The sequence below is a fragment of the Egretta garzetta genome, unplaced genomic scaffold (assembly GCF_000687185.1).
Source record: "Egretta garzetta isolate BGI_Z169 unplaced genomic scaffold, ASM68718v1 scaffold178, whole genome shotgun sequence".
Lineage (NCBI taxonomy): Eukaryota > Metazoa > Chordata > Aves > Pelecaniformes > Ardeidae > Egretta > Egretta garzetta.
In genome coordinates, this window is record NW_009260506.1 from 567,082 (window position 1) to 591,141 (window position 24,060).

A 24,060-nucleotide genomic window follows, 5' to 3' on the forward strand; every position below is an offset into this window, starting at 1 on the left:
TCAGATACAAGCAAAATTGGAAGGCATATTTGAAAGGAGGAAGCTAGAGTGAAAAGTAGTACAGGTTTGTTTCTGCCTTCGCACAGACCCTCTCAGTGCTTCCTCTCTGCTGCCTCACACTGGGTTGGAAGAAGACTTAATTCACTAGCACCAGTAAATGATCTTGAGACCCAATGTTAAAGAAGTGCAAAGTATTTTATTTATTTATTTATTAACTTCTCGGTTTGCAGAACTTTTTAAAGTGAAATCTGCATCTTGAGATTAAACTGCTGGGCCAGTGAGACTCCTTTAAATAATGCAAGAGACAGGTCTCATGAGAATCAAAATATGGCAATGGGAGGTGCTTTCATTCCCACATAGACAGATCCTGGAAACAGAAAGGCCCAAATGTATGGACAGGAACGTCAGACATTTGTCTAATGAAATACATCTATTCAGTTCTTTGCCTAGATTTGGTATTTTGAGAATTTACTCATAGCTACAATTTCTGTTTTCAGAAAATTATAAATGGAAATTGACAATGGCTCTTGTCAGATGGAGGACAGAGGAGATACTGACAGCTGGGAATCCCATTAAGACAGAGGAGTTAATGATCTTAAACTCTTGGATGATTTACAGAGTAACACATGCACAGGAAAAAGAGGCTGGCTGCTACAAATGCCAGTTGATATCACAAATGAAATTCCCTATGGAAGTTTTTACCCCACTTTTGCTGAAGATAAGGCCAAGGAAAATAAGTGTTCAAAAAGAAAAGGCAGAAGAGAGGTGTTGCACCTTGGTGCCATTAGCCTCCGCTCCATGTTTCCAAAACAGAATGCAGAAGTTTTGCTAAATAACTGTCATTAAAAACCAATGAAGTTCTGCAGCTCAAGCATTACCCACACTGCTTTGGAAACAGATACGCATACATTAGCACTGTCTAAACATCCCTTTCTGAAATATCACCAAGACACAGAGAAAGAACTCTTCATTCACAGCAGGCCTCTTCTGCAATGAACACAGCATCTTCCTCACTCCTCCTAGCTGCCTGCAGTTCTGCCCAAGGAGCAGGAGAGGAAGGTGGAAAAGGCAGGGAGGGTGCTAGCTGGAGCAGTCAACAGCATAAGAAGTATAGACAGGCAGAGAACTTATCCCACCACTGCCTAGTCTTAAGTCATCTGAGGAAGACCCATGCTGCTCTGACACTGCCATTCCCCGAAAGAGCACAGCCTAGCACTTCTGAATTACAGTCAGGGAGCTCTGGGTGCTTATTTATTTTAGTGACAGATTTATGATGTGTAAACTCTGAGAGCATTTGACAACATTTTGAACGGCAGCTGAGAGACAGACCAGATGGTAAACCTTGGGCATGACTGTCTTGTCCTCCATAAAGCTCACATATATTGTTGTCTGGAATATTGCAACTTGTGCTCTAATAGGGCCAGGAAATGAGTTTGCTGCTACTTGCAGAAAAGTATTCCTTGCAAGGAGTTTCTTAAGCTAATTCATAAAACACATCTACTTTCTAGGTATGGACTTGTTAATCCTTCAGGCAAACCAGCAGTAGAGCTCGTGGAGAAAAGCTCGTATTTTTCACAGCCCCTAGCATCTTCCTCTGACTTTTCACTCTCTCTCTCTTTTTTTTTTTTTTTTTTGTTCCTTTTTTTTTTTTTTTTTTTTTTTTTTGGGGGGGGGGGGGGGGGGGAGGAAGTTGCAAAAGTATCCATATCATAAGCTGGGGGGGAAAAAAAAAAAAAAATCTCTGTTCTTTAAAGAACTAAGACAGAAATGGGAACTGCATCCTCTGGACACAGGATTTTCCTTTTACTTCATTCCTCTTCATAGCTGCAAAGATTGCCTCTCTTATAACACCTACACACAGAACACAACTCATTTTACAAAGGGACTAACAAAGCACTCCAAGACATCTGTATTCAGCTGTAGGGTCCTCCCAAACAGTGTACAGAAAGGAAGGACAGGACACCTACATCTAATCTACTCAGAAATGTCATGTTTTGATTATGGAATGGAGTAAAATATTTCCAGCTTAAGTATTTCAATCTCAAATGCAGCTTTAAATATCTTAAGGCTGAAAGAGTTCTAAACATGATAGAATCTAAATGTAAGAACTAAATTGCATAAGAAGTAAGACATATTAGCTGCTCATACATTTGTCTATTTGTTAATTGTGCTTAAAACCCCAACCAACCAACCAAAAAAACCTATGAGGAGAGAACTCAGTGAAAAGAACATTACACAGGAAGATGCAAAGAGGTGGCAGGAGGGATGATGAGCGAACAATGCAGAGGAAACTAGAGGGTTTTTAAATGTAAACATAGTTTTAATATTTCTTAGAAAAAAGGATGTTATTCTGCTTAACTGATCTTTTTTAAAAAAGAAGTCTCTGTCATCCTTCCCCATGTCCTCCCTTGCCACTCAAAAAGGATAGTTTGTGTACTTAAAACTGACAACCGAACACATGTTTTGCAGCTGAAATTTACAAGTCTCTGTACTTTAAAAATTCCTTCCTCTTATCTTTATACTCTTGAGGACACCCAGACATGGCTTAATGTGGATTTTTCACAAAGAATGTTAACATTGTGTATTGACTGGTGCAAATCATTGCTTGCCAGGCTGTCTCACTTTGCACTACAAACCAGTGCATGCATAAAATACCGTTTCAGAGATACGTCCATTGGTTACTTACCAACCATCTCAGGATTACAGAGATAACAAGGACAAAGTATTGCTTTTCTTATCAGTTCAAAAAGTTGTATTAATAAACGGTTCAGCTCCAAAATGTGCTCTTAAAAAAACAAAACCAAACATCCTTTCTGTGAATATAAATATTACCAAAAGTTTTATATTTGTATTTTAGTTTTCAGTATTTGTTCATATTAGAATTTATTTTCCACTTAAACTAACCAGAAAATAAATGTCACACCAGGCTCTATCTGTGTACCTGCCAAGCAGGTTTTTTTATTCTGCATATTTTTAAAACTTGTAATTTATATCAATGTTTTTGCCAGGTAAAGACTAGACAAGCAGTGACAAATCAGTAAAACTGATTATATTCAATATGCCATCAAAACTATGGCACATGCTAAACTGGAATGTAATAAAAACATGTTTCCAGTTTTATAAATATTACCAGTTATTTGTGATTACATATAAAAAGTGTGGAAGACAGAAGTATGATTTATAGATTGGCAGTGATCCTTACAACTCTGTAGGGTATATGTAATTCTTAATGTTGTGCTATACAGAGCTGGATTTAAACCAGACGTTGTCATGAATCTAAGAGCAGCACCACTTCTCTTGGGAGGAAAAAAAGGAAGAAAGACAAAACCCCAAATCCTCAAAGATTAAATATATTCAATTATGGCCAATTAGAAGGTCTGAGAAGCAGCTCTGAGAAAAATGGAGAGGAAGAAGAGGGGAGAAGAAAAAGGAGCTAACCTTTCTTCATCCTGTTCTGTATCCACACCACTTCTGGTGTGGCTGGTTTCCTACCTTTCGCTTTCAAAGTCCAGGCACTGCATTTATTAAGGCCTGTGTGTGCCTCACTTTTGGGCTTTCCTTTTCAAGAGGATTCTGAATCTGGTCACTCAGCTTTTTGCACCCAGGTTTTTCTTTCCCTCCTAGGACCAATGCGTCTTCCATCACATGGAGCAATACATAATTACTGCCCTAAATCATCCATGGAGTTGTGTACATTAGAAGCTATTTTTAAAGGATCAGACGTGGAATGTGCATTTCTGGGTACGGTCAGAGCAATTCCTTAGGAGAACAGACATCAAACAAATAACAACCTCTGTGACATGCACTGGGCTATCAGGAGCCTGTAGGGGTGTGGCTATCATGTGCTGCACATTCCTCCTGTGTTGGGAGGAAGGAGACAGAAATGACTGCTCCTAATCCCCACCCCCAATGGTGTGATTAACTCATGATCACCACTCCCCTAGGGTTTTCTTCTTCTTGCTGTCATAAATGCTCTTTATTAAAGGAAAAAGGCTATTTTTGTTCAGAGATTGGTTTACCCAACAGCTGCTTCTACTCTTAAGTAGTATAGTTCACACTAATTAATACAGAGTCATACAATTATTAATGGTGAGACAGAGATACCTTAACCCAAAAAGTTCTGCTAGAAATATTTACTTGGCAAGCTTTCCAGTGTACGTACATGCACTGGAGTTTTAGGATCTCAAGGTCTGTGCATCTGTTTGCCTTTGCTTCTTTTCTTCTTACCAAATCATAATGCCCATCATGGCAAGCACAGTTTTGTTTTGTTTAAGCCTGGTCCAAGCCCCTTTCTCACTTTTAAGGAAATTTTATAATGCAGCTCATTGGTAACAAATATTCAGAACTCCTACATCCTCAGACAGACTTAAAATAATTTGCTGAAATTTGACAGCAATATAAAGAAGTGGAAATCACACTAGGAAGATTTTGGACCAGGGATAAAACTAATTTACTGACCAACAAATTCTGTGCTCATTTTCTTGCATGCTGTCTGAAGCAAGTACTAGGGACAAAAATATTAATATAATTACTGCTCTATTTGCACAGAGATTATGCAATACCATGGCTAGGTTTGAGTCTTACCCTTCAAAATATATAAGGCTCACAAATTAGACAGACTTCCAAAGAAAGCAACCAAATTTTAAAAACAACCAACCAACCAAAAAGCCTGTTTACAATCAGCCATTCTAAAGCTGCAAAGTTTGGCTCACAAAAAATGGAAGCTACAAATGAAATTGAAATTTATAAATCACCATCATTTGAATCTTTGTTCTGTCTCAATCATTTGTTAATTAAAAAAAACAAATAGCTTCATCAGAGGATGAGAAAACATAAGTTCACTACTTGCAGAATGCTGTACTTTATACTGGAAATTTTTGATACTATATGCTTAAGGTGTACCTGCACTTGGAGTTATTCCAGTATATTACTGCTAATTAAGTAATCCAAATTAACTCCATGCTGGATGCTATTATTCTGAAGAAGAATACTCACATATGGTATTATACAAAATATAGTTATAGTATTTTAAATATGTGCCTTACCCTACTATTCAGGTTGACTTTCAAACACAGGCAAGTCTGAATTACCGTGTTCATACTGTCTTTATCAAACCTAATTACTCAGCTATACTAAATACTTGTAACGAGGTCATATCAAAGTTATCAGAAAATCTGGATGTTCACAAACTCTTGCTAAAAACAGCATAAAAGAGGAAGGTAGGATAGCTCTTGTCTATGACTTTTCTAATCAGCTGGAATACAATAGTATCTGTATGCCCTGGGAATTAGATAAAATAAGATCCAATCCCCATGAATACAAACAGCTATTTCAGGAGCAATAACCGCAGTTCAGTAGCAAAGGGAGAGCAAACACTTAATTTGAGGGTTATCTTTAAATCTTTTTTTTTTTTTTTTTGTGCTTGCTTGGAGAGTTGCATTTTCCTGGTTTGCAGTGTATTTCCCCTAGCGGTTTTCATGTCTGAAACATTTGTCTCCATTCTGGTAATTTTTGTGCTAACAAGTATCAAACCAGTCTTGAATGGGATACAATTTATTCACTACAGAGTCACTACCTTTGAGAATCGGCATCAACTACACTTCCTAATGCTCACAGACATCACTCAACAACCCTTAGCAATGGCATCATCTCAGTCACTGAGACAGGTTCATTGCCTAGCTAAACCAAAACTCCCCTCAGCTTTTTTCTTAAAGATTTTATTTCCTGTCCAGGAAATTTCAAGTAGTGAACAGCATGTGATTTATATCAGCCTGTATACAAAAAGAAATCCATAGAAAAATGGAACTCAACATCACGAGACGCCTCATCACAGCTCCTCCCATTCACCCCATTCATGAGTATTTGTTGGACCAGTACACATCGGTCTGGGTGAACCACACCAGAGCCAAACACCAGAGTCCCCAGAAGGCAGGCACAGTGTTGCCATCAGATGACAAATTTATCTTTATTCTAACCCACTTCGCTTGAAGGCAAGAAGCTCTGTTTCAATCTTAGCCTTGCTGGTCTTGGTTTTGGCTTTCAAAGCGGGGAGGTTTGTGCCAGCAGGCCTTTGGACATATACAACTGTGCATGTGTGAGAAAGTGGAAACCACCAGCTTATTTCCACAGGCCCATAGTTGATCCCTAGAGCACAATACTTCAGTCGCCACTGAACTTGAAAAGATTTGAAGAATGGTTTAGAAATATTTATTTTGTCCTAGTCAGTTGTTTACTACCCCCTTGCAAAACAAATTCTTAAAGAAAAGCGAGATAAATTGGTCCATTCATAGTTCTTCCAATCCCTGATACAGACCCCCATACTTTCCAAAAGACCTGCCCTGGAATGGTACAGAGGAATGGGAAAATTGAAGCTGAAGATTACCAAAATCAGTGATGCTACTTCCTTGTAATCAAAGGTAGTGTGTTTATTTTAGTTACGTTTCTGTAGGCAGCATCCTCACGGCATTTGAGATTTCAGGAAATTTTGTAGTATTTCAGGTTCTGCCATTCTAGTATTTTGAAGAGCTTTTAAAACAGAATAGAGATTTTAATCTGCAAGTCAAGCAGATAAAAAGTCTACAGATTATCCAAACTGACAGAAACCTACCACTCATAATCATGTTTTCCAAAAAGCTTATAAATTAAGCAGGTCTGATTAGCATGGGTGATTCAGCATCCAAGTCATACTAAAAAGAGAAAAAAGATAAGGCACTGAGGTGTAGTAGAAATGTAGGGAGTTCCCCAAGACAGCCATGAGCATGGCTTAGAGTGGAGATCCCCAAATTGTGCTCCAGAGATGACTGGTGGTCCATATATTGAGTGGTCAGATCTGATACACGAAACCACACTGACTTCAGAGCTACTTCAAGCTTCTCAAAGACACAGAGCAAAATATGAGAAATACAGAGTGCTAACACTTTTTAATCTTTTGGTCCAAGAAGTTTGGAAAATACTGGGATAAAACTGGATAAAGATGACTTTTAGATAAGTGCAGCAAGGGTACACCAGATATCGACCACTGTGGCTAGATGAAGATGTTTCCAGCATGGAATAAATAGGTGAAGGAACCTGGTCTTCAGGCTCTGTACCCATTAATGACTCCCTTCATACAAAGGGTAGCCATGACAGGAAATCTGCAGGACATTAACACTTCATCTTTTAGTAACAGCACAGATGTAGAGACCAGTTCAAAAGTAAGAACCCAGCCACTATTTCCTGTGATTGAAGTTTCTTGGAAAATAGAAAAGCAGTATCTGCAAGGAATCAAAACAAGCTCTGATTTCCAGTCTTGAACACACAACTAGGTAACAATCACACAACACACCACAGAGCGAAAACAAGAAAACATAAACACTATCAAAATATTTGGTCAGGAATGCACATTTTAAGGTCCCCACATCTCCTAGGCTGTTTACCATATCGGATGCCATAGGAACTACCTTTCTGTGCACAAGGATATTGCTCACAGTCATCATGCAGATCCACAGAGACTGAAGAGGCATCAAATTCTCTCCACACTAACCCCAAATAAGCACAGTGGACTTAAACTGAGGCATCATTAGGTTTTCAATTATCTCTACACAACAAGTCCTCTCTGAAGATAAATCAGAGCTAGAGCCATTTACATGCTTTCTTGATCTAGGCAACCTTGCCCTGTCTTGGCTATTACTAATACTGTGGAAGAAATGTTTGTAGCAGTCTCACACATTAGCTTCTCCTGCTATGTGCCTAAATTACATGTGCTTTTGTTTGTTCAGACTGTAAAGTGGAGCTGTGGATAGATTGACTAGACTGATAAACTGGCTGTATATACATAAATCCCAGTAACTAGGTCCATAAGGAATGGTGCATCAATGTCTTCTGTAAGATGGGTTTGGGCACAGCTGCATAGACAACAGAATGATTCCACCTGTAGGAAAGACATATTTTGAAAATTCGGCTCTGAAAGCTCAAATTGGATGGAAAGAAGTAATTTAAACATTTATCAGATGAAACAAACAATTTTAAACGGAACAACAGATCAGTATTGAGCTAACTAGCTTGTACCTATGAAAACTCTTATTCATGCTGAATGTATGGACACAGCACTACAATAGCTTTAGGTGACATACCACTGATTCATGTGGTCAGCCTCTGACCAAGAGCACAGCTCACAACAGAATTCTTACTTTCTTCTACAACTTAGGAAGGGACCTTTCTTTCAAAATATGAGGCAATTTCTTCTTATGTTTTTTATTAATTAATTTTCTTTTAGTAAATGTAATGTTATTCTGATTGAGAAAGAGACTGACATCGCTGAAGATTGATGGCTGTTAGCCTCAGAGTAGCTACAAGGCCACTGGTGATGCAAGCTCCCCCAGAAACTGCTTCCTCCTTTTCCCTCTCCTTGTCCCTGTCAGACATGTGACCCAGCCCTGACCTGGAGGGATGAGAGGCAAGTTAGCTCTTTTTAGGTCTTTTATTCTTTAGCTCTTACGGTAAGAATAGTAGCGAGGCAGCCAATTAGTGCCAACTGCAGTAGTCATTTCTGCAATGACACCTGTCCATTGGGAACTCATCTGAGGAGACCGAACAGTTTTCAAACAAGCTGCCAAACAGCTGTCAGATGACACAGGATTTTGATCATTACTGACCTGAACACACTTAAACTAGAGACCCTGTGATGAAAGATGTATCCCATTTCCAGTCCCCAGAGCCATCCAGTCCCTCAGAACACTGATACAATTCTATCTGAACACAGCTTTTCAGGAAGTGGCTAAAATAGCACTTACAAACCCTAGTAAACATCTGAAGAGAACTGAAGTCAAAAGGCATTTGTTAGTCAGTAAGTTACCCTGTCTGGGCTACCCACATCACTACAAGATTCAGCAGCCTGTCAGCACCAGCCAGCTTTCTGACTGTACCCATAAAAAGCCATTTTCTTCAGAGAGGATCCAAATTTTAGAAATGCAAACCCGGAAGGTAGTAGTGACACCAAAAGTCAGGACTAAAAAATTGCAGAATCATTCCAAGAATAAAACAACCATCTGGAGAAATACTTTCTTTGGTTTACCTTAAGCAGAAGTGGATATTTGCAAATTCTCTGAATTGGAGTCAGCAGATAACCCTCTAGTGGAATGTCCGTCGTCTTTCTGCCTCCCAAAAGCATGCAACCCTATAATCAAAAAAGGAAAGAAATGTTACCTCAGACACAAAGCTTTCAGATGCTTTTTGACATGATTTTGTATTCGTGTAACATGTATTACGGTCAGAAAGCACTTTGCCACACCTAAGAGACAGGAAATGGGAATTCATTCACCACTGAAATACAGCCACCAAGCTTGCAAAGTTCTTCGTGCATCAGCAAAAGAAAGTTTGCTGTGGATAACAGTGGCTGTGTAGAAACATATCTTCCCAGAGCAATATTATACAGCTGGTGACAAAAAATGTCGTAACAATACGACAACAATCAGCCAACCTAGATGCACCATTACCTAAAAGAATCCAGCCTACCCCCACAATTGATATGACTATTTGTCTTTGTTCACTATGCGAAGTTTGCATTGTTGGTCCAGAAAACTCTTGGAGGCTAAAATAAAACCTACTAACAAGTAATCATGTAATTAACTCTAGTCCAATACTTATGCCTAAAAGAAATCAAAATGGAATTTAAATAAATGAGTCATCTGCATCACATCCATCAATTCTCTGGCAAAACATTATGTCTAAGCACAGCTGAACAAACAGCATTGGCACACTGGCTGGCTAACCGGCATACATGTAGCTCTCAACCAGTCACACACATGTTGCTGCTTGCCGAGCAAAAAAAAGCTATGTGACATGCAGGCAAGGCTACCCTGTAGGTAGGAGGTGCAAGAGGCAATGAAATTTAAGGAAATCAGGTTTCATTAATTCTGATGCTCATTAAAAAAGAAAAAAAAATTTGGGTTTCAGCATTAGTTTTGTGAAGCTCTGTGACTTCCAAACAGAAAGAAGGTGAAGGGCATTTATCTACCTAGAAAAAATACTACTCTCTTTCTTACCGTGTTTAAACACAGTAAGGAAGGGGAGAAGTATTGGACCAATACACCAAAGAAATCCAAGTCCAAATAGATTTCAGGTTGAGGAACAGAAGCAGTAACCGATCAACCTTTGCAATACTCACACAATGAGTTCATATGAATTTGGAGGGGCCCTACATTCCAGAAGAATCATTTCACAGATAAATTTGCACACACTACCTCGAAATAAGTGATGCTCAACTTCTTAATAGATTATGGAAATTCATTTCTCAGGATTGACATGGAAGGGGAGTATAAGAATTGGGTATGGCATTGAAAGAAAAACAAACAAACAAACAAAAAATCTACATTCATTGACCTGTCCTCATTTTGTCACAATATTCTGCAATCTCTCTGTGATAAAGAACTACTGACCTACTGTAAGCTTTTTACGTATTTCCCTGAAGAGTCTGTTACTGGCTGCTGCCAGAGACAGGTAGTAGTCTCCGATGGACTTCAAATCTATTTCAGATAAACTAGTCTACATTCCTATGTTCAACCATGAATCTGGACAACTTTGATCCAAAAATCACCCCAATTGCAAACCTGTCCTGTCAACAGAAGCTGAAGTTTAAATTCAGTTCAGCCAAGATGTGCTTGCTTTGAGGCATCACTGATAACGTTTTCCCCTGTGAAATGTGTGCTATGGCTCAGACACACTCTGAAATTTAGTGGGGTTTTGGCTGTAGTTCAACAATTCTCCTCTTCAAGGAATGTTCATGGACATCGTACATAAATCTCATTAGTCCTAACTGGTATTTTTACAGACAATTGTCTGTAAAATAACCCTTCCCCAGGCTATTCTAGATCTGTGGCATTGGCTACCAGCTCACAATGCTCCCTGTCCAATTTTCCAGGTCTCGAGTGATTCAGTCCTTCCTGTCTCTTCTTTCAGCCCTCTCTCTAGCTCTGGGCTCAAAACTGCCCTTTTACACTTACTGATTTTTCAAACACATTCCCACATTCTGTATTTCAGCAGCTGTGAGGGAGCAATCAGGACAAATTTATCCTCACAAGCAAAGCTTTGTATTTTAATGCAGCTTTCTCTGCATGGTGATGTTGTGGTTTAACCCGGCAGGCAGCTAAACACCGCACAGCCATATGGTATGGAATAGCCCTGTGGCCAGTTGGGGTCAGCTGTCCTGGCTGTGCCCGTTCCCAGCTTCTTGTGCCCCTGGCAGAGCAGGGGAAGCTGGAAAATCCTTGACTGGTGTAAGCACTGCTCAGCAACAACTAAACCATCAGGGTATTACCAACATTCTTATACTAAATCCAAACTACAGCACTGTTCCAGCTACTAGGAAGAAAATTAACTCTGTCCCAGCCAAAACCAGGACAGGTGGCATTATAGCATTGGCTTTAGGAGGCAGTGGAGAAGAGAAAGGAGGCCTAGAAGAAATTACAGCAGCCACGAAGTAGACAGTATAGCCCCTCCTCCGATATTTACTGCTATTTTAAGAGTCTTCTGAATTCAGGTCTTGCAGCAAGCCACAGCAGACAGTGCAACATCTTTTATGTGCCTCGTAATCAGTTTGCCAGGTTCTGCCAGTAACACAGACAGGAAGCTTTTGCCAATCCAGTGGAAGTGGAGAACACTGAATGTTGGGAAGGATGGTGTTTATATGCAATTTTGTCTCTCCTCTTTCTCATTAGTTTCCCCAACAGAAACAGCCAGAGGAACTCACGAACAAGGAAGGGGTCATTTGGTGACTCAAACTAATGTTTTAACAAGGTTCATTAAAACTCAGACACGACAAAGAGATTCTGACTACCCAATAACATGAGTGCTTGTCCCTGCTGCTCCCTCCAAGGCCTATATTTTGTGGCTAAAAGAATGCTCTGGCCCTGCTTGTGACAGACATTTATGCAGAAGTTCTCTTTTGCTGTACTATATTGGGAAGGAGCAGACCTTTGGCAGAAAGGAAAAAAGACGAGCAGAAAGACAGCCTTTCTTTTGCCTCATAGCATTTACCAAGAAAAAAAAGCTAATGTGCTGAATTAGTCCCTCACCTACATGCCAACCCCATGCCAAATGCCATGCATCCATGGCCAGAAAAACAAGACACCCCAAAATCAAGCAGAATTGCGGTGAAGGCTAAGAAGGAGAATCATCCCGAAAAAGAAAGAAAAATAAGGAATGTTGTGCAGAAGGCACCGTCTACTGGTTGTTTCTCCTCCCAGCCCAGTCTCTACAGAGGTATTTGAAAGCTGTATGCCACAGTCCCTCCCAACATAGATACTAATATATCATGGGTTGGATGGAGAGTTGGGCCGTTTTTGATACAAGCAGCAATGACGCAGTCAAAACGATTCATCAAGACCATGTTTCTTGCCCACAGCTGGACTTGTGGGGAAAAGGGTGACAGAAGCAGGCCACATTTTTCTGGTCGGTCTGCAGATGGTGAGCTAGTTGGAGAACTGCGCAGGGAATCAGATCCACTGGAAGCTAGTCACAGCCCTGCTGCTGACTTATTGCATTACTGCTTTCACAATTTTGCTCAATTTTCCTGTTGCTTCTTTAAGAAAACCTCCTGTTTCCACTGAAATTGCTCATACCAGAGCTGTGCTTAGTCTGTGCCTGAACTCATCAATGATTTCAATACCTACGCATCCAGAGTGCTGCATACCTGGAATGGGTAATATCTGCAAAATGCCCGGCGTTCCTGGGATACCAACAGGTTATTATGAGTACAGTGCAAAGTCAGACCATTAAGTCAAGAGTGCTAGAGAAGGTGCTTACCAGGAGGAATGTTCTCACTGTTGGGATCTTGTTCAATTCCATCAGCAGTCTGAGTGCTTTCTCGTGGTTGCTACAGTACTCCTCGTACACAAAGAATTTGTCTTTCTGCAAGGAAAAACACAGTAACTTATTGACTCAGACAAAACTGGAGTGACTATTTTGTCACAGTCTGACACCAAATTCTTTACAAAGGGTGTGCCGTCAGAGTGGCATTAGGGTTGCAGTTTACGTGAAGTGTGTGATACTCCTCCAATGTGAATCATGTATAGAGGTGTTTCCCTAATTCCTAACTTACTCTGTTGTTAACATCAGCTTTCTGAGCACAGAGACTTCCATCACTTTTCCTCTTAATGCATCACTGAAATAATATATTCGTTGCTGAAAGAAGGGATACTTGCATGTGTTGTAAGGATATTTCAGCAGAGTAGCCAGAAGCACAGTAAAGCCAGGAGCAAGTGGGCTGACATTTCTGAGCTGTGCTGACCACTCCTGCAGGAGGAAGAAACAGAGGTGGCTGGGAAGAATCAAAGCCTGGAAGAAGCTCAGAGATCTGGAGGGGAACTATAACATAAAGCAAGCAGCTGGAAAACCCCTGCCTTTCAGGGCTGAGGGGAATACCCCAATGAGTTGGCTGGTTCACTTCGTGTTCTGAAACAAGCAGTAAACTTCACTATTTTGATGCAACACTAAACAGTGGGTCAGTTGTCCATAACAGTTTCCCTAAATGGAAGAATTTCAGCAAATACACACAAAATAACCAACAAGTTACAGAAATTAAAGGAAGGGAAAGGTAGCTTCACAACTAGATTGAGGTACTTACACCGGAACATGTCACACCCACCAGAATGAAATCCCCTGTTAAGACACAAGGGTCAGCTGGCAGCACCAAGTTCTGCTTTACTGATCTCCAGAATCAAAGACAGTGCAACTTCTTCTAAAATGATCAGAGATTCTGAACCCATTGCAAACATCAGACAACTGGAGACACTGAAGTAATTCACAAAAGAAGCAGCAACAACTATTTCCATGCCTGAACAGATCAGGCAAGGAGCGAGTAGATCCTTTCAAGGTGGTTGGGAAGGGCTGAACTTTCAGCAGCTATGTTACAAGATTCCAGCATTACATTCCCTGGAATAAAAAGGGGTGGGAGGTGCCAAGAGCCTATTAGGCTTTAGTCAGGTTAAATGATTCAGAAGCCAAAAAGACCCATCATTTTTTGGGTGCTTCTCACAATAGTAGTTTCTTTCCTGGTTCAGGTTTTCTTCTATGCCATGATGCAGCGCCATGCAGAGGTACTCAGACAAGCTACTTTGCATATCAATAGTAATTTAGATTCATTAGCATGGCACTCTGCCAGGGGTAATAGGCGAGGCATTCCAGAGCTGGCATCTCAGGGATATGTAGACAATGCCCTCCAGAGTTTGTTGTGGTATTCACGTAATTAATAATTAGGAACCTGACTTGAAAACACTATATCTGAAACTTTTAATCTCCCCAGAAGTAGGAATTTAATTTTTTTTTCAGTTTTGATTGGACTCCTGGCACTCTTCATCAATGTAGAGCTTCCTGTGTTAGCTGAAGATATCTGCAGTGTCTAGCTACTTTTAAGATAGCTCTTAGTGATCCAAGCAAAAAACTACCACCAACTGAAGGAGTTAAGTAACATGCATCCATGGGAATACAGCTGCACTCACTGTGCGTTCCCTTCACTACTATCACATGGAAAAGAAATTGTGTTAATATTAGTTTAGGAGAATTTGACATTCTGGTCAGATGCTCAATGGCTAGATGTACATGTTCAGAGACTGTAAAATGATTTGGGGTTTGGATTATCACTAATCTGATGACTTTTTTTTTCCATCCTTGTACTTCCAAGGGAAGAATTAAGAATAAATATATGTATGTCTAAACACAACAACAATGGTACAAAGCAAATAAAACAACATCCACAAAGAGTATGGTGCAAAGAGCTGGAATGCAGATATTCAAGACTTTTATGCTTCATCGACAGCTGTTCATATTAGTACTGCAGTTTAATACTGGGAAGCTGAAAAGAAACAAAGGCTTCTGACCACGAGATGCAGGAAAAGGCAGGGCTGGGTCCACAGCACAATAGAAAAGAGGCAATTGACAGGCATGGCATTGTTTTCAACCACAAAAACTGGGGAGTTAAGAATGAGAAGACAGATATACAAGTTTCTCCTACATTTCCTCCTCTCACCTCTCCTCATTTCCCTGGATGCACACAAGCAGCGTGCTTGAAACTAAAAATAGTAACCATTAACACAACAGCATCCGTTATATCAATGCACACAAAATGTCATTGCTCAGGTTTCTGACTGCAGATTTGAGTGCCTGGAGTTTTGGAAGGTTATATTTAGATCATGACAAAATCCCTTTGCTCAAGTCAGTACAATAATTATACACACACCAGAGAGCTTTCACCAAGTCTTTTCCAGCTGTCCTTCATGCATGAGACCCACAAATATGAAAACTACGCTTTAAATTACTCAGTGTCTGAAGTGTTTAATTTCCTCTCTGGGTGACATTCAGTCCTGGACTCTCCCTTCTCCTGGTGAGGAAATGATCAGTTACATAATTACAGATGTTAGCCCAGGAATTCTGAACCTGCAGTTACTCTATATTAAAGTGCAATTATGGTCAGAGATGTGACCACATAAAAATGGCACATTCTTACTCAGCAAATCTGCTGGATACACAGCTAGACCTTCTGATTTTGGTGACAGAAATGTCTATACTGCTCTTAGTTTTGTTAAAATAAATCTTTAACCGATAGTTTATTCTTCAAATATGTTCTTTTGGGTCCATTAGAACTGCCCAGAAGTTAGTGCAAATTTGAAAATAGTTTTGACTAGAAAAAGCAAATAAGACATTTGGAAAATTGTAGCAATTTTATTTGGACATATTTTTAACAAGGCATAGCATTTTCTTGTTTCAAAGCAAGCTGAAACCCATTTTGTCAACATGAAACACCTAAACAAAGATACAATTCTCAACAAAACAAGATCCCTGATGACTTAAGACAATAAAACTGAACACTCATGCAACATTGCTCCTAAAAATGAGCAGAAAACATGTTTCCCTCAAATAAGTTTCTAGCCATTACGTCACCAAACCTCTAGCAGTATAGCAATACCAGAAATGAAGCATCTGTCAATTCTCTGCCCTTCTGCTCTGCAGACAGTCATACATTTTCATGACTTGCACAGAAGAACCTATGCTGATGAGGTGTAATTACCCCAAGTTTGGTGTACATGCTCTCTTTGATGTTAAAGACTTGTCCTGCATGCCGTCTCTTGTTTAAGGCTGAAGATTGAATTTTGAATGACTGTTTAAGTATGTTCTTCACTGTCTGTTACGGTCATACTGAACTACAACCCCAAGAAGAAATTCTAGCACCTAGCATCAGACAATGAACTTCTCATGATCGTCTGATCAAATGGAGTACGCTAGGGCAAACAATGTCTGTCTTCTGAAGTAAAACAATTTTTCACACCTGAATATCAGAGCAAATTAATTTCATCATATATTAAAATACTTCAAAAAGTCAATGTGCAGTGACTGCTCTTTTGGAACCCTTGCAAAATCTGCTTGCTTTCTTCAGGTATTACTCAAGATCTGAATCCTTCTGAGCTGGAGATCCAGGGGAGAAAGTCCTCATGTCGTTATAAATGGATCAACTCTGAGAGGCTCATGACAACTAAAAGCAGTGTCCTGTTTCTGAAGATCGGTGGACTGTTGTTGAGTGGGGCTCTTCAAGGCCAAGGTAGTCAGGACTATGTAGATTAGAGGAAATTTAGGATACATAGATCTCGCAAATGGGACCCAAGCTCTGCAGTCTGGTAGAATGCCACACGGGGAATCTGGGGATCTCTATCAAGGATACAGGATACAAGGAAACTTACAGAAAACATGCACCACTAAGAAATGCAGTGTCTGGAAAAAAATGTGCTTCAAGAATTCTCAGGCTATTCACCAAATTTATGAGCATTTTTAACATTGAATTTCTGAAGAAAAGCACCCGTGCTAACACCTGGATGTTGACAAGGGCTGGGTTCAGAATCAGGACTAAGAATGACCTTGCCAGGTGATCATGACAGAAGATACACTGGTACATTCAAGATTCACAGCTCTTATGTCACTTCCTCACTGCAAACCTCCCCTGAGGATACACCATGATTTGATGATAATGAAAAAGCAGCACTGAGGGTGTTCTTCCTAGCACTTCTTCTAAGTTCATTGCAACAACAAGAGAACCTTACCGAAAATGAAAAACCAAAGAAATATGTTACCCGTGTTTTCCCTGGGTTAACTGGCTAACAATGTGCATGGCTGGCTTTTTCTCCAGGAAGGCTCAAGTGTTCTGTAATGGCCTGTAGTGGCAAAATACTGTACACCATTAAAGAAAAAAAAAAAAAGGGGGGGGGGGGTTTCAGCCATGGTTTTGGCTGGGATAGAGTTAATTTTCTTCCTAGTAACTGGCATAGTGCTGTGGTTTGGCTTTAGTATGAGAAGAATGTTGATAACACACTGATGTTTTAGTTGTAGTGAAGTAGTGCTTAAGACTGGTCAAGGACTTTTCAGCTTGCCATGTGCTATCAGGTACACAAGAAGCTGGGAGGGGGCACAGCCAGGACAGCTGACCCCAACTGGCCCAAGGGATTTTCCATATCATATGACATCATGCTCGGTCTATAAACCAGGGGGAATTGGCTGGGGGACAGTGATTACTGCTCAGGGATGGGATGGGCATTGGTCAGCAGGTGGTGATCAATTGCATTGTGCATCACTTGTTTTGTATATTCTTTTATCATTATTATTATTGTTACTCTTTTCCTCTGCTGTTTTCTTAAACTGTATTTATCTCAACCCACAAGTTTTTACTTTTTTTTCCTGTTTCTCTCCCCCATTCCACCAGGGCATGGGAGGGGAGGCAGACAGTGAGCGAGCGGCTGTGTGGTGCTTAGCTGCCAGCTGGGGTTAAACCACCACACAGCACCATGGAAACACCTTTGGGAGTCCTGTTTCTGAGGCACAGAGTTTTTTTTATCAATGTCTCTGCTTCACCAGAACAGCCCCAATTAGGGAAATGGAGCTTTGGAAGCCTGAGCAGAAATGAACCAAAGACTCACTCTGACCACAGGTGCCACTGGCATCTCCCTGTCACTTGCTGGAGACTCACTATGGAAGCCTTTACTATGACAGGACACAAATCCCACCTCCCTCTCTCCCAAATACTCCCAGTGAAGTTTATCTTCTAAAACTTAGGCACAATCTGCATGCAAGGACAGATTATTTCCTCCTCTCTTGATAATCTTCTGTTGACTGTTCCTTACTCAGACTTGAGGGACCACAATGCTCCTAATGGTATTCCTAAATTTCCTTAAGGTAATTATGGATGAGACCAGCTTTTTCTATATATTCTGAATCAAATATATGCTTTACTCCCTTCTGCATAAGCTGTTTCTTCCCCAGGGGATCAAGAAATAGTTGATGTACACTTGCAATGCACTCCACAGACAGTTATGTAAGCTGTTCTCAATCAAACTGCCTCTCTCGGAAGACAAAATCTCACCAGCACTCATCCCTATGCATTACAGTCTCATAATTCCTGTATTGTTGCATATTTAATAAATAGGGAACATTACATAGTTATTAAATTTAACAGTAATAAAGTTACAAAATTATGTGTTCATACAAAAGAAAACAGTACCAATGACTACATATACCAGGCTTGAATTCAGTCAAATGGCAGGATGTTAACACTTCTGGTTATTCAGTGCCACTCCAAAACACAGTAGACAATTTGACTCGAAAGCCGCCTAATTTTGCTACCCTCGCTAATGAGTACTAATACATTAGTATCGCACATCTTGTTGGTAGGCAATGATTCTAGTGGGTATTCAAGGCTTTAAGTAAGTTCATCAGTATGTTTTTTCAGCAGCTGACAGTCAGTTCTCATATCTGATACAATTTTTGGGCATGGTCTCAATATAACGCTTTCCAACACTATTTTAATAATTGTCACAGTATAAATAAAAATTAAACAAGGGGGGTGAAATTGGTAAAGCTCTATGAGTAATGAATGACTGTATAATTCCTGTCTGCTCAAACCTGATGAACTGTGAAAGCATGAATTTTTATTATGAAAGCATAATAGAACATATTTTAATAGGAAGTTGGCCTGTGGCTTAATGCAGTTAATAAGAATTTGAAGAAATGGCTACTATGCATGTGCTTTCTAATTTTCAAACATCTCCAGAGGACTGCTCCAAGTGAAAAAAATGTGCAACTTTAAATTATTATACATGTAAATTAGGTAACTTTGCATTTAAATGAGTCCAGTTTGTAACCAGGTGTATATAATAACTGTTCTTGCATACACAGTATGCTCTATATATACATTAGTCAAAGGATGGCACACGTACATGATTGAAAATTGGGCCAAGTTAAAATCAAAACAAAACAATAATCTAACACAGGAAGAATTTCACAGTATAAGAAAGAAATTACAATGAGAGAAGCAATGGTAGGATCATAAGCTGCAATTGCACATGGGTCTGTACTTTCCTGGATCACTTCACAATACCAATCTGACTGGATCAGGTTGGTATATATGATCATATTATGGATATAGAAGGAGAACAAATAATACAGCTATCAGGCATAAAGTCAGATGACACAAAAGTAACTCATCAAAATGTTCTAAACAACCTGGAACTGGCCGAGTGAATTTGTGTCATATGACTACTTCGCATTTTGTATCTCTGGCATTCTTGAACTAACATTATAAATCCAAAAGCCAAATTTTATTAATTTCTGAGCTACAGAATGCAGGTACTCGTTTATTCCGTGGTAAAAAGTTGCACATTGTAACTTGTGCTCCATTTCAGCAAGACAAGCCATCTTACACTACCTTTCCTTTACTGAAGGATAAATGTAAGTACAGACACTAACTACTGTAAATGATATATTGTCCTCTGTTTGTAATTTGTGGGTTTCAATTTTTTTACATTTTAAAACAGTACACACAAGCCCTATTTAATTTACTGGAACTTGTGCTGCTTTTTTGAAACATTTGGAACCAAAGCTGACAAAGTCTCAGCAATAAAATGTGATTAGCTGGGTGAGAAAAAAAGGGAAAAAAATATTCAATGGGAAAACGAAGAGTTTCTAAAAATACCTTGTTGTTTAGCTGAGTTTGATGTGGTTTCCATTGTTCTAACCTCGTTCACAAGTTTTTTCCCACCCTACCTACAACTTTCATACAAGACACACATTGTCAGCATTGCCACAAGCCTTAGAGACTAGGGCTAGCAAAGGGGCATGGGAGCTTATGACAGGAAACTGCATTTTCAGATAGCGTTAAGTCATTGTACTTACAAATTTTAAGAAAACATTTCCCAGTTCATGCTGAGACTGAGGTTCTGGTTGTAAACAAAATTCCAGAGCAGCCAGGAACTCCTTGTGAACACCAAGAATGTCTTCGATGTTAGAAAATAAGATCTGAAATATAAAGAGAAAAACATTACTAGCCGTTAAAATACCTGAGGGTGTTTTGTTAAAGTAGTAGCACCAAAATATTGTGGCTCTAGTCTTGCTGTGATAGGATCTAAAACACACAGAATGAATTACATTGTATTCGTCCCTTTCTTGGCTCCCTACAGAAGCTTTTATTGCTACTGAAGTTACCTGCTGTAAATAAAGGTTATCCTTCCAGATACCCGAGTGTGATGAAGGTGAGCAACCTCTTTCAAGTCTAGAGAAGATTTCCTATGAGACCAACCAGTCGAATGAAATCACAAGGATCAAACTCACTTTGCAGGAGATAGAAGCAGGAAATCATTTGCCTTTCTTTCCCATGCATTAGAAATCATTTTCTGGAAGAAAGGGACTTGAACCTATCACACACAAAGATGTACCTGTAAATAAGAGACCAAATCTCTGCCACATGAGATCTAGTATTTCACTGACAGGAGTACAGAATAGTGTAAAATGCTTGCAAACCACAAGAGCAGCATTTGAGAGTTCCCTTTCACTGAGCTCAGTGGTTCTAAAAGGCCTATGTAATGGGATAAAGGCCCCTAGTTTAGGGGGCCTTCAGACATGTACTAAAAGGTAATTCTGCAATCTCATAGCTAAATGATCCCTAGTGATTTGAATATGCATGTGCTAAGGGGAATAAATTGCCAGGGTAAAAGCTGCTATAAACACATAAGCTTTTTTATTGGGTTTGCATGGCAAGTTTTTGGTAGTGGGGGGGCTACAGGGGTGGCTTCTGTGAAAAGCTGCCAGAAGCTTCCACTATGTCCAACACAGAGAATGCCAGACAACTCCAAGACAGCCCTCACCACTGGCCAAGGGCCGAGACTGTCAGCAATGGTGGTAGTGCCTCTGGGATAACATACTTAAGAAGGGGGAAAAACTGCGCAACTGTAGCCAAATAGAGAGTGAGAATATCTGAGAGAAACAACTCTGCAGACCCCCAGGTCACTGCAGAAGAAGGGGAGGAGGTGCTCCAGGCACCAGAGCAGAGATTCCCCTGCAGCCCCTGGTGCAGCCCATGGTGGCGCAGGCTGTCCCCCTGCAGCCTGGGGAGGACCCTACACCAGAGCCGGGGAACGCCCAAAGGAGGCTGTGACCCCATGGAGAGAGAAGCCCACACTGGAGCAGTTAGTGAAGAACTGCAGCCTGTGGTAAGGACCCATGCAGGAAGAGTGTGAGCAGTCCTCCCCCTGAGGACGAAAAAGCTGCAGAGACAGTGTGTGATGAACTGACCCCAATCGCCATTCCCAGTCCCCTGCACTGCTGGGGGGAAGGAGGTAGAGAACTCAGGAGTGAAGTTGAAGCAAGGAAGAAGGGAGGGGTGGAAGAAGCTGTTTTAAGATGTAGTTTATATTTCTCATTACCCCACTCTGATTTAACTGGTAATAAATTAAACTAATTTCAAGGCTGTTTTGCTCGTGATGGTAACTGGTGAGCGATCTCTCCCTGTCCTTAACTCAACCCACAAGCCTTTTATTATATTTTCTCTCCCCTGTCTATCTGAGGAGGGGAGTGATAGAGCAGCTTTGGTGGGCATCTGGTGTCCAGCCAGGGTCAACCCACTACAGCTTTGTTAGTCTTACTCATTTTCATACAAAATATGAGAAGAAGCTGTGAATACACATATAGGAGATGTAACGCTACCTACACAGGGGAAGAATTCCTGATGCATGGTGACGCAGCCATCGGTATTGACAGCCACTGGAGGAAAGCCTGAATGGGCAGAGTAAATCCTGGAGTCTGCAGTGACATACATATTACAGGCAACATTTTCTATCACTTTGCTTTAATTATGCCATTTGCAAAGAGAATCATAGAATCACAGAATCATTTAAGTTGGAAAAGACCTTTAAGATCCTCAAGCCCAACCATTAACCTAACACTGCCATTCTACCACTAAACCATGTCCCTAAGCACCTCGTCTACACCTCTTCTAAATACCTCCAGGGATGGGCACTCAACCACTTCCCTGGGCAGCCCGTTCCAGTGCCTGACAACCCTTTCTGTAAAGAAATTTTTCCTAATACCTAATCTAAATCTGCCCTGGCACAACTTGAGGCCATTCCCTCTTGTCCTATCACCTGTTTCAGGCAGATCTGCAGTACAGTCAAACCAGCTTTCACATTGGAAGCAGTCTCCCAGGTCTTACACAGTGAGTGGGTGACACCGCTCTGAACGCCATAGCGTACAGCCTGACAGAGCCAGTCTTCATCTTCCTGGCATTCAGTGTGGGAAGTGATTGCATCTAACATCTTCCTAAGCACCTTACTGTAACACTCAGCTTTTCAACTTTATTCAGTGGAATTTATTCACCAGATGTGACACTGATTCAGCCTGGTGGCTGGTGATGTGGCAGTAATTCAGAAAAATAATAATCTGTAAATTAATTCTAATCATTAAAGACAGGAATGAAACCTCCGTTTGTGGTTTAAAACCAGTTTCTCTCTGGTTTTGCAGGAGTAGACAAGATCAGGAATTCAAGGAGCCTTCCCCTCAGCACGTACCCAGGTTCAACTCTGTACCTTCTGTTATTCAAGGTTGCACAAAGTATTTCTCTCAAACTCCTCCTGCAAGCTGGCCACATGTGCAGAGCAGAGCCGGTTGCATCTTTCTTGTCTTTGCTCCCCTCTCACTTCAGGAATACTGAGATATGTAGTATGCACCATCATTAATGCATACTTGTGCCTCATAGCTTCTTTCTAGCTCTGAATAAATGAAAAGATTCCAACACACTGAATTTGCACTTATGGGCTCTGAACCAAAATAAAGGACTGGGAGCTAGGACCATTTGATTGCTCCCAGAAAACTTCCTGTGCTAATTCAAGCAGAGCATACGATGGTTCTGTCACATGGCTGAAACTGATGCGATGACACAGTAGCCTCTGTCTGCATGGCTTTGCCAGAAGCTATGCCAAAAGGGGATTAACAAGGAGGAGGAAAACATCTGTCAGGGATGATTTTTATCCTTCAGGAGCAGTCTTTGGGGGGCTATTTTTTGATCCAAGGAATATCTGTGTAGTCTGATGAATTCCGTGGTGGTCAGTAGAGCTCTGCTTGCAGCAGAATTTGCAGATAAGAGCAGTCACTTGAAAATCAAGGCAGCAGAGAGACCTTGACTGTGTGTGCTTCGATATCTACTATACAGTTACCATTTATAAGCCTCATGCAAGCAACCACATCTGGCAGCTTGCCTACACCCTCAAATTGTACTGCCTTCAATCTACTGTATCCGTAAAATGACATCAGTGCCCTGCTGTGAATGTAGCATAAGACTAACATATCAATAGTTATTCCCACATGAGGCAGCAAATAAACGAAAAACATTTTTTTTTATGATATTGCTGCAGCTGTTAGTCACTTGGAGCACTTGCAAAATCTGGGCCTGGCATAGGACTCAATGTGGCCTTTCTGGAAGGGGGTACAGTGGCCAAAGATTACTGAAATCTCCAGTGCTTACCGCCAGTTGTAGGAGAAACCTGCAGAAATAATACTGGGAGAAATAACCTGAATTATCCTAAAAAACACTTTCTCCTTTTGCTCAGAGGTGACTACCAGAATACCCTACATTTTCCTCTAGACACTTCTGCTGCATGAAGACAGAGGAAAAGGCAGGCTTCTCCTTACATAAGCTGCCAAACCATTTATACAGTCTCTGCTACCTATCCTTGCTGCTGCCAGCCACTTCACACCTCTCTGGTGCCTCCAGATACATCA

General features: G+C 40.6%; 1 protein-coding gene across 1 annotated transcript in view; it reads right to left on the reverse strand.

Moving 5' to 3' along the window:
- PREX1 (phosphatidylinositol-3,4,5-trisphosphate dependent Rac exchange factor 1) overlaps nt 1–24,060 on the reverse strand; it is a 119,925-nt gene that overhangs the window by 83,409 nt on the left and 12,456 nt on the right. The window contains exons 4-5 of the mRNA XM_035900120.1: nt 12,781–12,885; nt 9,053–9,154 (exon numbers count right to left, since the gene is read on the reverse strand). Coding sequence (XP_035756013.1) covers nt 9,053–9,154; nt 12,781–12,885 — 207 coding nt within the window. The remainder of the gene's footprint in view (nt 1–9,052; nt 9,155–12,780; nt 12,886–24,060) is intronic.